The sequence below is a fragment of the Alternaria burnsii genome (assembly GCF_013036055.1).
Source record: "Alternaria burnsii strain CBS107.38 chromosome Unknown 705, whole genome shotgun sequence".
NCBI classification, from domain to species: Eukaryota; Fungi; Ascomycota; class Dothideomycetes; order Pleosporales; family Pleosporaceae; genus Alternaria; species Alternaria burnsii.
This window is the reverse complement of record NW_024066107.1, coordinates 3,672,834-3,689,739: the sequence shown is the minus strand read 5'-3', so window position 1 is coordinate 3,689,739 and position 16,906 is coordinate 3,672,834. Positions and strand designations below refer to the sequence as shown.

At 51.2% G+C, this 16,906-nt stretch overlaps 8 protein-coding genes across 8 annotated transcripts; 4 read left to right on the top strand and 4 right to left on the bottom strand.

Annotated features, from left to right (window-relative positions):
- Positions 1–191: 191 nt before the first annotated feature.
- On the top strand, positions 192–3,207 carry GT037_001298 (uncharacterized protein; the record flags this gene model as incomplete). Its single annotated transcript, XM_038926345.1, has 5 exons — positions 192–1,340; positions 1,421–1,458; positions 1,939–2,406; positions 2,474–2,788; positions 2,847–3,207. 5 exons carry the CDS (start codon positions 192–194, stop codon positions 3,205–3,207), a joined length of 2,331 nt encoding a protein of 776 aa, XP_038792201.1.
- A 555-nt stretch (positions 3,208–3,762) lies between these two features.
- On the top strand, positions 3,763–6,102 carry GT037_001297 (uncharacterized protein; the record flags this gene model as incomplete). The annotated part of the gene is made up of 1 exon (XM_038926344.1): positions 3,763–6,102. One exon carries the CDS (start codon positions 3,763–3,765, stop codon positions 6,100–6,102), a length of 2,340 nt encoding a protein of 779 aa, XP_038792200.1.
- Positions 6,103–6,484: 382 nt separating this feature from the next.
- GT037_001296 (ankyrin and het domain-containing protein) lies at positions 6,485–6,792 on the bottom strand (the record flags this gene model as incomplete). The annotated part of the gene is made up of 2 exons (XM_038926343.1): positions 6,485–6,665; positions 6,716–6,792. The coding sequence occupies 2 exons, from the start codon at positions 6,790–6,792 to the stop codon at positions 6,485–6,487; spliced, it is 258 nt and encodes an 85-aa protein (XP_038792199.1).
- Positions 6,793–7,089: 297 nt separating this feature from the next.
- On the top strand, positions 7,090–8,802 carry GT037_001295 (glycoside hydrolase family 47 protein; the record flags this gene model as incomplete). The annotated part of the gene is made up of 1 exon (XM_038926342.1): positions 7,090–8,802. One exon carries the CDS (start codon positions 7,090–7,092, stop codon positions 8,800–8,802), a length of 1,713 nt encoding a protein of 570 aa, XP_038792198.1.
- Positions 8,803–9,969: 1,167 nt separating this feature from the next.
- On the bottom strand, positions 9,970–10,227 carry GT037_001294 (uncharacterized protein; the record flags this gene model as incomplete). The annotated part of the gene is made up of 1 exon (XM_038926341.1): positions 9,970–10,227. One exon carries the CDS (start codon positions 10,225–10,227, stop codon positions 9,970–9,972), a length of 258 nt encoding a protein of 85 aa, XP_038792197.1.
- Positions 10,228–11,133: 906 nt separating this feature from the next.
- Positions 11,134–13,163, bottom strand: GT037_001293 (uncharacterized protein; the record flags this gene model as incomplete). The annotated part of the gene is made up of 3 exons (XM_038926340.1): positions 11,134–11,783; positions 11,833–12,944; positions 12,997–13,163. 3 exons carry the CDS (start codon positions 13,161–13,163, stop codon positions 11,134–11,136), a joined length of 1,929 nt encoding a protein of 642 aa, XP_038792196.1.
- Positions 13,164–13,665: 502 nt separating this feature from the next.
- GT037_001292 (uncharacterized protein) lies at positions 13,666–14,374 on the top strand (the record flags this gene model as incomplete). The annotated part of the gene is made up of 2 exons (XM_038926339.1): positions 13,666–14,118; positions 14,243–14,374. 2 exons carry the CDS (start codon positions 13,666–13,668, stop codon positions 14,372–14,374), a joined length of 585 nt encoding a protein of 194 aa, XP_038792195.1.
- A 1,268-nt stretch (positions 14,375–15,642) lies between these two features.
- On the bottom strand, positions 15,643–16,497 carry GT037_001291 (gnat family acetyltransferase; the record flags this gene model as incomplete). Its single annotated transcript, XM_038926338.1, has 2 exons — positions 15,643–15,974; positions 16,146–16,497. The coding sequence occupies 2 exons, from the start codon at positions 16,495–16,497 to the stop codon at positions 15,643–15,645; spliced, it is 684 nt and encodes a 227-aa protein (XP_038792194.1).
- Between the last annotated feature and the right edge of the window lie 409 nt (positions 16,498–16,906).

Sequence of the window (16,906 nt, the reverse complement as noted above, 5' to 3'; positions counted from 1 at the left end):
TAGCTGACGGACAACAACTCTGCTCTCCTCACAAACTCACCAAAGCGTCTATCCCCACTTTCGCAGCCGGTTGAACCTGCGCGGGATGCTCGCGCCAGGTACAGGCAGAGACGCAGGCCCTCATTCACTCAATTGAACCATCACCATCACCTTGCCGGTAGCTCCCTGGAGCTATCCTCACACCGCCCGTCATGGTTAAAGGAGAGATTCTCACCCTCGGTGCTGCCGCTGGTGCCCTTGGAGGTGCTTACAAGCTTGCCGAATTCCTCAACAAGGCCAAACGCGTCCGCGACGTCGGTCCTTCCAATGCAGTCTATGTGCGCATCATTGGCCGCGTCCAATCCGACCTTGATGAAGTGAGACGTCTTCTCTCCATCCGCGAGATCCACGACATCCTCGAAGCCAACCCTGAGAAGTCCAAATGGGTCTACGGATGCATGCGCGATGTGCGCGGCGCTCTCGAGAACATCACGCCGCACACGGAGCGCGTCGCTGGCGATATCCAGGACGGTCGCCGTATCGGTGTCAGGCACCGCGTCTACTGGCTGCTCAGCGAGAAGGAGAAGCTGGAGAACAGAGAGAAGGAGCTCAACATCGCGCAAGCCAGTCTCAGTGCGGTGCTCGGCTACTTGACTGCTCTGGAGCCGTACGAGGAGCCACATAAGCCCAAGTCCAAGAAGGAAACTCATATCGACATCGACATCCACCAGGAACCTCCCCAGCCCCAGGCCCAGCCTCAGCCTCAGCCGACGCACACGACGCACATCGACCGCGAAGTCTGGGTCGAGCGTGACGGTGCGCCGCCTCGTCATGTAGAGGAACACCGCGATGTCTGGGTTGAGCGCGACCGTCATCCTGCAGCCCACTACGAGGAGCGTCGCGACGTGTACATCGATGAGCGCGAGCGCGGACCCCAACACTACGACGACCGCGGTCCCGCTCCCCGTTACGACGCTCACTTTGAACACCAAGGCCGCGATGCTCGTTACGAGACTCAGTATGACGAGCGCTTCGAGCAGCAAGACCACTACCGCTCGCAGTACCCTATTGAGACCCAAGGCAACTACAACCAGACCCGTCCCTTCCCTGAGCCCCTCGGCCGCCGCCCTGAATCGTTCGAGGACCGTCTTCCCGAGCGCGACTCCTGGATGCAGAGCAATGCGCGCGCCAACCAACGCCCAGGTCAGTACGCCCCCCGTGGGTACGCCGAGTACGGTGCACCGCAACCCATCGGCGCAGCCCATTATTCGCGTAGGTTTCAAGGAGACGCGGGCTTTGGCGACGAAGAAATACTAAATCCACAACCAGTGCCGTTGGACAGGCAGTACGCCGAACGTGAGGTGAGTGGTTACAACACTGGCTACCCGCCCCGTTACGGTAGCAAGCTCTAGATGTTAGCATGAGGCTGACATGCGGGCAGATGTGGATCGAACAAAAGGAGGATTACCGGTTCGATCAGTACGGAAATAGGCTGCCGGATAGGCTTTTCCAATCGGCTGTGCCTAGGCCCTATCGCAGCCGCATGTAAACTGAAATACCTCTTGGATACGATTAATCTCCTTTTCACTGTCACGAGCCTTTTTGTTTTTTGTTACCCCCCGCGCCCGATGTTTCTATGTAGCTGCAAATCCAAGTTGATACCTTCTTACCAGTCGCTCTTCCCTCGTTTACTTACCACGTGGCTCGTTGATCACTGAACAACTATCGTCGCTTCCTCTCGAAAATGCGACACCCTACAATTGTATGGAGCATCTAATCCAGACACATCTCTCCTAAAAGAGGGAATCACATCATGGACCCCCCTCGCTCCCGACCTTGCACCCACGGTACTCATCGAACCGCTACCAGATAACAGTACGACCCTGAGAATCTGAGAGCCTGCCACTGCCCTTGAAGCATTCCTGCTCTCCTGCCATCGCCGTTCATCACCCTTTCCAGTGTTCACGACATTGATTTGAAACTACACAACACCGTACAGACATCCACCCCGACCAGTATGGCACGAAGTACCTCGTGGGAGAAGATACGATTGTGCTTCTTCATGTTCGTTCGTGCAAAATCCACACGCTGGCCTAACAGCACCAGATCCGCAACCGATATACTCCTTGCTCTGTCTATACTCATCGCTGTAGCACAGTTCGGTCTCTGCGCCGCCATGGCACACTGGTTGCTTAGCTCACACCGCGAGGTTCAGTGCTGGAACGTGGGCAGCACGAGAGATCTGGACTTCAACGGCTTTGGGCTAGGGTCCAGACCATCGGACTTCGTATTCCAGACGGAAATCAAGAGCTTGCCGCTTACCTATGCAAACTTGGACAAGGCCTTCAACCTGGAGAGAGCTCAAGAAAATGGAGAAGGTCTGTCAGGGCCTGAGTATTTGAGTGCTAGAGCCATTGGTGGGACATTGTAGGTTGTCTTGTTCATCTATTCTACTGCTATAAGCACGAGGAGATGCTAATCAATGTCTCCATAGTACAATAATCGCGATCCTCGTTTTCAACCCTCTACTGCTGGTTGTTGACCTTTTACTCCTGCTTCGAAGCCACTACCGGTCCGCGCGCATCTCCAATCGTGCTGGCATGCTCTGGTCTATGGGCTTCTCGATCTATTTCCCCTTGGTTACTCTAGGTGCTATTTGGCTAGATAGCTTTCCTAGCAACAAAATCGACGACAGCTACGATACGTGCTGGCAATATGACAAGACAATGAATGTGTTGGAAGGGCAGAGCCGATGGGCAAAGGGTATCGTACGAGGATGTGAGATCTTGGGAATGCTGGGAGCGTTATGGTAAGTTTGAAATACCACGTGGACTCGAATCACTAGGTCCTCAGCTTACCAGCAGCAGCATGGTCGCCTACTTCGCATTCGCTCTCGTCGCCGCGTACATGAACCAACGAGCCGATGCGCAACAGTCGATTAGACTAGACGATCTTAGCAACCCTTCATCCACTACCCACACTGACAACCACCGTGATCTACCATCTGCTGGCCTCGGCACTCGGGCAGGCCCTATTCGGATGAACAACTTCGGCATCACGTTCATAGATGCTACCCCAGGCTCAGACAGCCAGTCCAGAACTGAAAGGTGGCGGCAGAGGCCGTGTGAGGATCAAGAAGTTCTGACAAATCCCTTCGCAGATCCTGAAGACCCGTATAGAGGCGGGGTGGGGAGCCAGATGTCAGACAGTGGAGATAAACAACCCTGAAAAAAGTGATACTCGACAAGCAGGCAGCGGGGATAGGTACTCATCGGTCTCTCAACTTCTAGGTACAATCATCGTAGATTTGGTCCTGTAGCCAAGACTCATGTGATGAACTGTAGATTTCACTGGCCACATTACAAGCGCTTCCAAATGTTCAGCTTCTTCCACAGTCCGATGATATGTCTCCTCTCCATAACAGCCAGGCTGACTAACGAGTGACCAATTGTTGCAATGGAGTACTCGAATGATTTGGGGACATGCGTTGATTGGTTGCCCGTCAGCGCGTACAAGAGCGATGCTACCTTCTTGGCAAAACTGGTGTGAAAGAGACTTGAACAACGATGGAGTCGGTGTTACTGAACAAAGGAAGCAGTCACTTGCTTTCTTATGTCTTTGTCACTTACATCAATTCCTCTCCTTACTCGTCTTTGGCTTTGTTCATTGATCTGGAGGAGATGGTACATATGACTCTAGTGTGCAACTTGTATTTGTGGCCGTCCACAGCTCTTCCAGATCTCAAGGCCTTATCTGCCAACAGCAAACCATAAGGTGCCAATCATGTCTAGCGACAACAGTGAACACCCTCCAACCACCAGAAACACTGGCAGAGATGACCCACCACCCGCTTCGCACCCGTCAAAAACCAGGGAAGATATTATCAACAAATGGCTCAAGGAAATTTACATCGACTACAATCATCTGGGAAATCCTCTTGCGCTCAAAATAGATGAATTCATCAAAATCGTTGCAACTCAATCTACGGACTCTGACAATAGTTGGCTAGACAACAATGCGTTGGAACTGGCCTCAGTCATCTTGACAAATGAACTGAAGGAACGAAGCGATATAGTCATTGTGCCATCAAGTTCCGCCATCAGCCTGGCCCTCATAGGTCAGTGTATGTGTGACAAGGACGAGTTTGAGAAAAATGATCTTTCGACCGAATGTCATGCTGCTATGAAGAAAGAAAACGTGCGATGGATCGTTGTTCCCGTGACGGATGGTATGATTAGCGCAGACAAAAGGTCAATACCTGGCGGCGGTAGACATTGGGGCTTCATGATAATTGACAAGCAGAAAAACGATGCCAGATGGCTAGACGGCCATCTGGAAGTTAAGAAGAACCGCAAGGGCAAGTGGCGTATAACGCAAATGCATACTACAGGGTGGGTTGCTGGTAAGATTCTCTGTGGATACGAGAAAGTTATGAATCTCAAGCGAGGGCAATTCACAGCAGCAACACTCAAATATGTCCCCGACGACACCGAAGAAAATAGCTATAAGTTCGATCAAGGCTCAGCGTGTGGACCATGGGTGTTCGCTATGCTTGAATATATACTCGATCACCCGAAATTTCTCACATGTGCGGATGGACTCTACGGTATATTTAGGTACAAACACAGGCAGAGGCACGGGAAAGCCATGGCCTTTAACTCATTAGCATCGCGCAAGCGCATACAGGAGATTATTCGGGGCGTGGCGGACAGCAACCTAGGAGATGATGTATTGCCGTACATGTTGAGTACGCGCATTTTGAAGATTCTCAACTATCCTAGCACTGTCGATCTGTTGGTTGGAATCAATTTCTTTAATCGAAGCAAGCCACCTCCACCTGAACGTGGCCATAACGGCAATTCAGAGAAGGGGCTTGATGACGATGACAATGACGATGACAATGACGATGACGATGACGATGACGACAGCGACAGCGACAGCGACAGCGACGGTAATAGCGACGATGATAGAGAAAACAGTGATGAAGCGAACGAAGATCTGCAGAAGGCGATTCAAGAAAGTTTCCGTTCTAACAAAAAGAATTCGGCACAAGGGCCTCAAGGAACCCAGGTTCCTACGAAGTCAAGGGAGCCTTCAAAGCCTCCAAGTAAGTCTCCGTCCTCCGAGCAAGCGACCTTTAATGTGATATATGGGGTCTTACTTCCAGAACATATCCCAAACTTCGAGCCTATGACAAGCGAGGAGGTTCAACAGTGGGTCGATCGGCTTCCGTCCAGCATTAAAACTCGTACGAGCTTGATGAATACGTGGGGTCAGAAAGCTGTTCTCCAAAAGCTATTCGGTGGTTTCGATGAATTATCCCGAACGCAACTTCGGTCTTGGCGGGAAAAGGCTCCACTATTCAAGGATAGCCACAGTGTGGAGATCGAACATGTAGCTGCGATGCTGCAAGATAGCGTCAAAGACATAAGTGACATCTCGTTACAGGGAAGTATGGATCATTACCCTCCGAGCTACCTGAAAGACTTCGCAGAGCGAAACACAATAGATCAAGCAACATTAGAAGCGGGTACAAAACTCGGCAACGACAATTTGGATGGTGAGGATGGTGATGACATCTTTGGTTACGAAGATGAGGCCGAAGAAAACGATCTGATCCCACCACAACCTAAAAAACCAAGTGAGCAAGCATCAGGCCTGGATACTTCTATTAAGCGGAAGCATGTAAAGGACAACGCCGATGCACCCGCAGCGAAAAGACTCAAGCCGTCAAGACCAGACTTTCTAACGATGAAAGATTCCGAGCTACCCCTCTGGCTTGCGAGCGTACCTGAAAAGAAGAAAGCTCCGCTGCTCGACTCTGGGAGGAAGTTGATTGATCCAATCAGTGCACGCATCTACCTCGAGTGCATATTCAATGGCACATTTCGAGAATGGGCGACCGAGGAGTCTTTTTCCGAAACAAGTAGAGCAGAGATCAAGGAATGGAGAAAGATGGTAGACAACAATCAAGGTATGATCAAAGGTCTGTACCCTAACAATGATGCGGGCTTAAGAAATTTTCTGAATGCAAAATTATACTCACGAAAAAAGATTGGTTTGCCGGATTATAGTCAGGACAAAGCGAAATGGCCTGAGCATTGGAAGAAAGGAAAGGAGTAAAAGCGCCAGGACGTGATAGAGCAGTTTGCTTGTTTGTCTTTCTTTCGATGCACACAAAGATGACATCAGGCTTCATATGTACAGTAGCTTGTACAACATTGCAAGATAATAACGAACTTGTTGGTCGTTTTCGGTTTGATTGAGACCTGAACATGTGATGGCTCACAGGGTGCTCTGTAGTGATGAGACGAAGGACTCGTGTAGACCTATGCTAAAGATGTGTTGAAGCCACTCTTTGTCATCTAGGTGTGATCAGACTCTCACTCACAGCATGTGGGAGTATAGCAAACTTACCTTTTGCCGCAACATGCCGAGAAGACGATGACTTGTTTTGGTTTGCTGCCCTGTTTTTGGGCGCGAATGAGAAGGCCTGTTCAGGATTTCACTTCCCGACGGGCGTGATCTTGGGCAGTGCGTCCCGCAGCTCTTCCCTATCCTTGTCGGTCGGAACAAGGCCAAATTTCTCTTCAGCCTTGTCGGATATGTATAGACCAGCGCCCGCGTACGCCATGACACCGACGCCAATCATCATGCGCGTCTTGGGCGGTATGCCCTTGAACCATCTATGTGAGTGTTAGTCGTATAGAATTACACGATGATAACGTGCACGTACTGCCAGACGGACATGTCAAGGATGAGGATGTGCAACTGCGCTGCAGTGGTGTCACAGAGTTGGGGATGACGACGCATAGAGGGTCAATGCCAAGCCTAGAGGAACTCTCAGACTCGAGCGCGACACAACCATATCGTTCCCATGCACCTAGCGCATGTTGAAATCACGATCGACCATATAGAAAAGCCTGTATTCTTTTCCCACGCGCAGGTCGTTCCTTTGGAGCCAAGCCTGGCATGATAGCTTGGGACGTTGGACATCGATTGCCGCACCTCCGCACCAGCTCCGCACCTTGAGAACAGATGTGCGCGCTATTACCACCCGCTTGTTGAGCGCATCCGGCAGCACCATAAGGCTCCTACCACTCTCCAACTATGCCCGGCTTCCGCCGCTGGGGCAAGTCGAAATTCGAGCGCAATCCCGAGTCGTCGTTCAAGCTCCTCGCAGCCATCATCGTCATCACACTGTACCTCGTCATCAAAGAGTTCCAGAACCCGACCGTTCGAGACAGAGGTATACCGGCGTTTGGGGCACAGATCCAGCATGCAGACTGGAATGGAACAGGCAAGGCCGAAGAGGCACGGGCGAAGAGCGTGCGGGATGCCATGAAATATACCTTCTGGAAGTACAAGGAGAACGCCTGGGGCTGTGACGACATTCTCCCTGTGTCGGGAGGCAATTCCTCGTCCAGAAATGGGTGGGGTGCTTTCATCGTGGACTCGGCGAGCACCCTGGCCCTGATGGGACTATGGGACGAGCTGGCGCATTCTTTGGAGCATATACTGGCTATCGACTTCACCGAAGTGAAGGACCTCGTCGACCCTTTTGAAACCACAATACGATACTTGGGCGGGCTCTTGTCTATTGTGGACATGTACGACGTTGGGCTCATCCCAGAGGATATACTGAGCGAAGAGGCACGCGATCTTGTACTCGAGCATGCTGTCACTCTAGCCGGGAAGCTTGCCCCAGCATACGATACCCCCACAGGCATGCCGTGGCCCCGTGTTGATTTCGACACAGAACAGGGCGAACCAGACCCTTCTTGGGTCTTCAGCGACGACCCAGCAAAACACGGCTACGACGAGCATCCCGCCATAGGCCCTGCGCGGACCGGCTCCTCCATACTCGAGAACCGCATCCTGACCAGATTGACTGGCGATCCCATCTATACGCAGAACTCGACAAATGCATGGGCACCCCTAGTGTGGTCCAACTGGAAGACACCGTGGGCTGGTATGGTCGACGCGCCCATTGATATCATGACAGGCGAGCCAGTGGGTCGCCAAAGGCACTGGGACGGTGGGCATGATTCATACTACGAATACCTTGTCAAGATGACACTCTTGGCCCCTCGGACAGATCCTCATATCGACACGTACAAGCGACGCTTTACCGACGCAGCCTACTCCCTACGCAAGCATCTCAGTTCCCGGTCCGCACCTGCACCTGATCACTACATGCAGCACTTGTACATCGGGCGCCATAACGACAAGCTGTACGAGAATCAGCAAGGACACCTCGCCTGCTTCGCACCTGGTACCATTCTCCTCGCCTCCCGACTTTACGACCAACCCTACCTCCGAACCTTCGCGCTCGCGCTCCTCGAGGGCTGCCGCCACTCGTATGCCTCGACACCTACGGAGATCGGTCCTGAGACCTGGGCCTGGATACCCAAGTTCGGATACGACGATCCGCACTTTGTCCCAGAAACCGCACGTCAAGAGCGAGAGGCCATGAAGAGCGGCATCTGGTCGCTGGAACCAGCATACAAAGGCCGGCCCGAGTATGTGGAAAGTCTCTTTTACGCATGGCGCATGACGGGCGATCAACGGTACCGTCAATGGGCCTGGGAAGCCTTCTCAGCCATGGAAAAGCATTGTAAAGCGCCATTCGGCTACGCACAACTTGCTGACGTTTACGATACGCATACCAAGGGTGAGGATAGGTGGGTAGACATGCAAGAAAGCTTCTGGGCAGCGGAAACATTAAAATACCTCTGGCTCACGTTCTCGGATGTCGAGGTTGCAAGCTTGGATAGCTGGGTGTTCAGTACTGAAGGCCATCCGTTCCGCATGATACGGTAAGGTACGTCGTAATGGTACGCTTTGGAACAAGAGAGGAGGGTTGTAGCATATTCATCAGGACAAAGGCGACAAAACAAGGCATAGAAGGCCATGGGAACCTCCAACAGGTGAAATGGGCAGTTCAAAAATAGAGTGCTGTCAAAGCAGCAACGGCGCAATGATACCCTAAGTCAGATTCGCATCAATAAAAAGGTTAAGAACATTACAAGTTCCGTTTGCTTCCAAACCATCTCTCTTATCTCCCGCAGCGTGTCGTTTTGCTGGCCATGGCACCCATCCTCAATCTTTAGTTGTTGACTGTTCCTTGCACCCGTACGTACTGTTCAAGCTGTCCTCAATCAAAAGTAAAGTGAGGTCTAGTACAGTTGGGTAGTACGAATGGTTGAGTGTTGAGGACATTCAACATAGATATCTGTCAGGAAGAGCAATTTTGAGCAAAGGTATGACAGCAAAGGGCGTCGCGTAGCTGTATTTATAGGCAACAAGCCCATTCGTGGCGAGAACAATACGATTCTACCAGATAGCTGAGGTTGACAGGGGGGAAAGACTTCCTCCGACTTTCAGCTTCTTGTAGCTCTTGAAGTCGATTTCAGAGGTGTATTCGACCAGTATATATGCAAACTACACTTTTGCGATGATAGAGAAAGAAAAGGGGAGGCAAGTATATTCATGTGCTGTACATGGTAGAGAAACGTCACTTCTCGTCTGCAACTGAAAAAATACGCGTCAGGAGTGGGTGCAAATGATGAAGGAACATTATGATGAGTTTTTCCTTCTAATGTAGATCAAGATGGCAACTGTAAACGTATGGTTCAAGACCGTCCTTTTTTCTTATATTCTGCTTCATGTTGTCTTCCTGTGCCGCAGTGATATTCGAATATCACTACTCGTCAATATAAAAACATCTTCAGCAATTTTTCGTCTCCGCAATTTGAACCCTTCTTTGCTAAATTCGATTCGTGAAGCAACTAGTTATCCTAACTTCGAGAGTGTTCACACTTGTTGGTCCAGCTGATGCATTGCAAACACGTGCAGCTCAGTTTCTGGTGATTAATGAACATCTCGTATACGTCACGCGCACTTTTAGAAAAACGCCATTGGAGAGAAATCTCGATATAACGACAAATTGTTCTGATAAACATGTAAGAGAGCTCAGCAGTAACAGCATCAACCACCACCGCCGCCACCATCGCCACCACCACCATATCCTCCGCTGTCACCACCACCACCACCACCATAATGAGCCCAGCCGGAATGACTTCCACCGCATCTCGAGCTCGGCCTCACTACTTCCATAACTTTGGCATGTGCTTGCCTTTTGATGTTGGTCATCGTCTGCGTAGGGCCACGAGATTTTGCTAGCTTCATCGAGTTGCCGCTTCCACTGCGCTCTACTCCAATGGATTTGCTCGACATACAGCCCATTACTGGCGATCGCTGTGGGTTTCTACTCAAATTGACGCTTTTTCGAACCGGCCTAACCTAGATAAGTGATGGGTGAATAGGCGATACGGCTATACGCACAGGAAGTAAGCGGTGACTGGTAAGCTTGAATAGTGAGCTTGCTATCGACGAAGCGATCGCTGACCAAAAGTATCTACACGAAAGAACTGGCTTATGACTACTGATGGTATGCTGTCATATATCATCTCCACGTCTAATACAGCTGGAGAGCCTGGGCTGATTCCAGGAGTACAGAAGGTCTTGTGACGACGCCTGTGGCTTGCGCTTATCTGTTATCGCGTAAAGCTTTACGCAGCAAAAATTGGCTGCAACTCGGGTCCCGACTTTTGACAATAAGAAACTGCACACACTTTGGATACTGAAACCATATACTCGAGGCGGTAATTGATGCTGGGTATATAAACGATAGAACAAGAGATGTAAAAGCGAAAGCAGACCATCGCTAAGATCAAAGCGGAAATAAACCGCGCTGGAACAACGAACTACGGAAGAATTTCGGGACACCATCTGGATGCAGTAATCGGAGGCGTGCAAATAGGCTTTCTGTGGGTTTTGTCCGAAAGTCTGCCCTGTGACGTGCAGCAGACTGGGCCTCGGCACGGACGGACACTGGACGCGACCACCGAGACGGAGCCATTGGCTAGTCAACAATGCCCGATCGTCCGGTCTGGGGGATATGCCTCCGAAGAGAGGCCGCATGATGTGTGCGGCGTTTGATGCATGATAGGAAGTCCGGTGAGACGGCGAAGATTTATGCAAGCGCAATCGGCGCTGATTGGTGTCGAGTCGGGACGATGGAAATTAATGTTTCGTACCCAGTGCCAGACCACCATACGCGAGGGCACAAGGCTTTTGATATACCTTGGTTCAGACCGCACCCATGAGAAACTTCCAGTGGAAATCGCTACTGGTGATGTCGAGCGAAGGAGTTACGTCCCGTAAACTCGGCAGCTTTTCCACCCCATTGGCAGAGCCATTGCCGTTAATCTTAGGAAGAGCTAGGTTATGGAGCAGGGAGACAGTCCGTCCTGAACCGGTCGCAAGTTCAAACGTATTGCCGTTTGGGCTTCCCCTGCCAACTGCATCGTGTAATGCTAGTCTCATCACCGATGTGATACGTCGAAACCGCTCAAACGCGTCTTCATGGGCGTCCTGGGCATCGCGAGGGCGAGGCATTTGCGAAGACAATTGTTCGCGGAAATAGTCGAACGACTTTGCGATCTGCAATTCACCAGCATCCCAGCCCGGCATGGGTGAAGCATGAACTGCCAGCTTGTTCAAGCTAGTGATGGTGTTTATCAAGTTCAGCCAATCGATCAACGATACTGAATCGAAATGCTTGGTTGGAAGCTTTGTGCTGTTGTCGAGGAATTGTTCAGTCGACCGCACCAAGGTAACGCGTAGTGATAACTGGAAGCCTGAAGCCCAGGGTGTACTATCGCGATCCACGAGATCAATGGAAGCAGCGGTCCGATACAGATGTATGCGTGCTGCAAGCTGTAGCCATTGCAATATTGCTAGCGATGTATCAGTAACTATGCATCCTATCGTGGCATGGTTACTTACTGAAATCATTTGCTTGCAGCTTGGACGCAAGCCGGATGTTGTCCCATTTGTCACTCAATCGTTTGACCTGAGTACGAACCACGACCGCTTGCTCAGATTGATTACGAAAAGTCTCCTCCACGTCTTCCATGTATTGGCAGACATCAGTCAGTATTGGAAGCACCGCATCCGACGTGTTCTCCCAGGAAGAAGCTAGTTCTGACGCGTAGTTCCGGAGTGTACTGGTATGCGACATAGCCCTTGCCTTTCCGGGCTCCATCAGACCTAGGTTGGAAGACAGGTAGTAGCATCCCAAATAGGCCCGCTTGGCTTCCCTATCTCTTGGATTTTCCTTTTGTAGAGGACTCCTCACAGTCCTGGATATGCTGTCTAAGCCTAAGTCGTGTGCTATACCCAAGCACAGCTGAAGGAGCATAGTGATTGAAACAGCCTGGACATCCATGTAGTGGTGATGCCAAGCTATGAAGACCAAGAGTCCTTGCAGAAGGTCTAGAGTCTTTTCACCTTTCATAATCCGGACCATAACCACTTTGCGGAACTCCAGGCTCAGCGCTCTCTGAAGCGAGACGGAATCATAAGAGGAAACTGTCAGCACGGCAAACATTAACATTGGCCGGCTCTGAAAGAGATCCTGGCAGCGGCATTCTCTTGGTAATGATACGAAGGGGAAGAAGTCGACCATGCTACGGTATGTATCCAGCAGCATCTGCATATGCACTAAGCTGATGGATCTGATGACAGGATCCAGTCGACCAAGGTAAGACAACGTATCGTTCATCGAATCCCAGAATGGCGCAGAAGTCTCAGATTGATTTGCGTGAGCCGGAAGAATAGAAGTTCTGGGGGCCGGCGGCATAGACACAGGCTGAGCGGCAATTGGTGTTGGCGTCGGCATTTGCTGTGAGGAATCTAACAGCTGCGAAGGGATTGTGGCCACCGAGGGGAGACTACACTGCGTTGGAGTGGGTGCCATTGTTGCAACAATAGCAGACAACTTGTCCAACTTCTTGTCGAAGTCGCGCAGTTTGGTGGGTGTTTGGCCATCGCTGCGCGCCTTTGCTGGCCGTCTGCGCGCAACATGTTCCACACACTCGACTCTGGCCTTTTGGCATCTGGGGCACGTGTCATTCGATGTGGAGCAGAAATACAGTCGGGTAAACAAACCTCTGGCAAATGGCGGGCGTATCAGATGGGACGCAGCGAACCTTGTGCTTTCGACAGCGCTCGCACGCAAAAGCGTTTCCTATTCTTCCTTCTTTTGCGTCCATGGCGGGGACTGAATTGGCAGTCCTAGGAGAAGGAGAGCCATCGGCCTCCGGCTGTGCGCTCATGTGGGGAAGTCCGATCATGTGGTGTGCCAAGTCCGGGGTCGAGCTTCGGTCGTGAATTGAGTGCCTCAAACGCGCGTAACGGGTGCACCAGAGATCAACGCTATGCTGACAGGGCAGTTGACAATGCCGCAAGCCATTGCATTGGAACAAGAGCCTTTGAGATGGGTTCCGCCGAGGGTGTGTCCATGTGGCGGTGCGAAATGAATAAAGATACCTCGGGTAGTGTATGTCGGTATATTAATGGTCCGCTGGGAACCGGTTGCTTACTCCCGACAGCCTGGGGCGTGAAAGCCGCCTAATTGCCCTGGCGGAACTGGTCCGAAGCTCCATTCGGCGCCAGTGCTTGATACTGTCAACGTTGCGCCTTAAATTGAATGGACGACGATGGTGATGGCCTTCAACGCTGGCGATAGCAAGCGGCGCGACGCTACTGTCATAGTGTCCTTGCGCTTCTCCGCCGGAAATTTAATCATGACTCACCTCTAGTGTCCCAAACCACGAAATGCCCTCGAGAGCTCATCGCGATTATCAAAAAGGCTTCGCCGGAAAAATAGGATGGGGGCAGAGGCCGGCGCTGCTACTTGTCGATGTTTGTAACGCCTACTGGAGCGACGCCAGTCCATTGGACATCAAATCGAACCCTGCGTCTGCGGCGGCGCCCGCGTCCATCGCAAAACTCGTCGCTGCCGCACGCCAAGGCAAGGTGCCGTTGATCTGGACGCGAGTCGAATACACGGAACCAGACATGTCGGATGCAGGACTTTTCTACAGCAAAGTACCGCTATTGAAGCTGTTCCAGACCGGCTGCGGCAACGGCCTTGAAAAATGGATTCCGGGACTAGAGCCTGTTGCTGGCGAAGTCGTTGTCTGCAAGCGCTACCCGTCCGCCTTCTTCGCGACCGACCTCGCTACAAAACTCCAGCTCTTCAACGTCGATACTGTCATAATCTGTGGCGTCAGTACAAGTGGTTGTGTGCGCGCGACTGCTCTTGACGCGATGTGTTATGGGTTTCGACCGATGGTGTGGACCGACTTGGCAACACATGAGTCGCTGTAAACGTCACTAACAATTTCACCAGGTCGTTGAAGAAGCATGTGGTGACAAGTCCCCTGCTGTCCATGATGCGAACATTGCCGATATCAACGCGAAGATGGCTGATGTCGTTTCTGAGGATGAGGCAATCGAGAAACTGGAGGCTGGATGGCAGTGAGTGTACTGCGCCGCAGAACCCGTCCCAAGGAGTGCAGCTCTGGCCGCTTTCTGCGAGTCATTCGTAGCCGCCCACGGTCTGTTCATGCTTGCCTCCATGATGGCGAGCAGGCACACCAAGAACAGTATATGGACATAGCAACCACCACAAGTCCAAATGGTACATATACAATTATTGGGTATACCTGCAACTCAAGCTATGTATAGATATGACCAAGCGACGCACGACTTGTAGAACGTAGTCCCAGTATCTGGCCTCAAGGGAGAGCCTGAAGCGTTGCACAGTGGTGGGTTCTTTTTCATTTTCCCGCTTTGCTTTGCAATTGCACATGTTGGGAATTGATTCCACTTCGACCAGCAAATGTTTCTTCACACTTTGCTTTACCTCACTGTCTACCTTCAGGACGTACCACACTTTCACTTGAAATTGCTCACATCACTAGCCGACAAAGCCTACCCACGACTATCCACTCCGGGGGCGTGTTTACGCGTTTGCTATCGAACACATCGTCACATTCCCTGGATTCAGCTTCCAGGCTTTGATAGCTTGGGAGGCGACAAGAGACTATACCTAATTCAACAATACTAATAGCTTCTCAAACCTGCCGAGAAGATCTCTCAAACGCTACTACGAAAGCGATCTCTAGCATGTCTCAAGAAAAAGCGTCCTACCCGATATTGCATCATACTCCCGATCCTGGTGCAGAACCGATACCCAACTGTCTGTGGGAATGCTGCAGGTGCAGAAGAAGATGAGAGACAAAAGAGCTCGGCAACATTTGCATCGATTGCAGTCATAAGTACTGTATTGATTGCTGCCAACTTGCCAATCAGTCGATGTACAATCGTGTACTGTCTCAATGTCAAGGAGCATGGTAGTAGAAGATGCAAGGTGCGTCAATATGTATTGTCTGGCTAGAACGCAGCAGCATGGCAGAAGAGTATGAACAGCAACAAAATCGATGGATCAGACAAGGTGTGCTAGGTGTGTTCGTTGGCGGGCGTTCATGTGCTATGGGTAAGTGTAATATGTGGGAAACCCCACTAGTACACATTCCCTCCCAGTTCTCCAAACCCCCAAAGGTAACATGCTCATGTTTCATTAGTCTCCCCTTTCCCAGCCGCGTTCTCTCACAATACGGTACCTCCGAGACCCCTCCGCTTCGAGGGATAGCATGCTTTTGTTGGATTGCATATCCGCTATGCACTGCTACAGTCTCCGAATAATCTGACCATGGCCTATACGGGCCGCTGGAATAGTGCTTCTCATCACTGAGTACCTAACGCCCATGGCAGATTAAAGCCTCCTTGAGAAGTCGCCCCGTTAGATTTCTTCGGTCTCCACATGGCAAAGATTGGCGCAGGTGTCATCTCATGCGCGCACTTCCTCCATTCATCACTTGCCTCCGAGTCTTCGTTGTCAAAAGCAACCTTCAACAGAGACTGGAAACCGAATTTGTCGTAAAGCGGCTTGCCCATGCTAGATGCTTCCATCCAACATTCGAGGTCAAGCCCGTCAGCGCGTGTGATGCCAACATGCATGAGAAGAGAGCCAACGCCACGATTTCTATGAGCGGGATTCACCGCCATCCAATTGAGTGCTGATCATAGGTCAGCGGCAGAACGAAGATAATTCCTTTGATTCGTACAATCATATTTTTTAACCCAAAGATAGCGCGTTTGGAGAAAAGAAGAGGTGCTCCACTTACCACAATGGGGCCGCGTCATCCAATTCGCGCGCGGCCTGTACACCTGATTGAGAATTGACTCACAGAACCTCCGATGTTCGCCTTCGGGCCACCAAGGCGCGGTCAACTTTGGTATGCCTGCGACAAATGGGTTGGATGTCGAAATTACCCATTGCGAACAACCAACAGTCTTTTTGGTGACTGTATCGAAAGCGTAGAACCAATGGCTGGCGTTGTCGGCTTGGTGCTGCGTCCAGATGCGTTGTTTCGATTCAGCGATGGCAGCTTCGCGATGAGCCGTTGTGTAGCCAAGAACCGGAAAGAAGAGTTGCATAAACGGCTCGTAAGGTGTGTAGTTTGCAGCCCAAATAACGTTTGTTATCTCATCCAGCTCTTCTTTTGTCTTTGCTTCTCGAATCACGTATCGTTGTCCCATTGCTGCTGACCGGTGTTCTGGTCAAGCGGCTCAAGCCATGGCGACATCGGACAGGTAAAGTAGTTTGCAACTACGCTACCTCGCCGCCGCTACGCATTGACAGCGCAATCGGAGATATAGCTTGACCCAAGTATTGGACATCGTAGATTGCCGTGTTAGGGTGAAGTATCCCAACAAGGAAGGTACCGTTGACACATTTAGCGTCTTGGCGAGGCTGGCAAGTAACAGCCTTGCGCCCCAGCACACCTCCCCAGATAGCCCCTCACCTTTCACACATGTTCCAGCCACTCGGTAACACTTGTATCGCTATCGCCATCTCCATCTGCTTGCGACCTTCCTCGATTGTACGGGGCGGGAAGACGGCTTTCTGGGCGATGTAACGATGAACCGAGGCTGGTCGCGTCGCTAT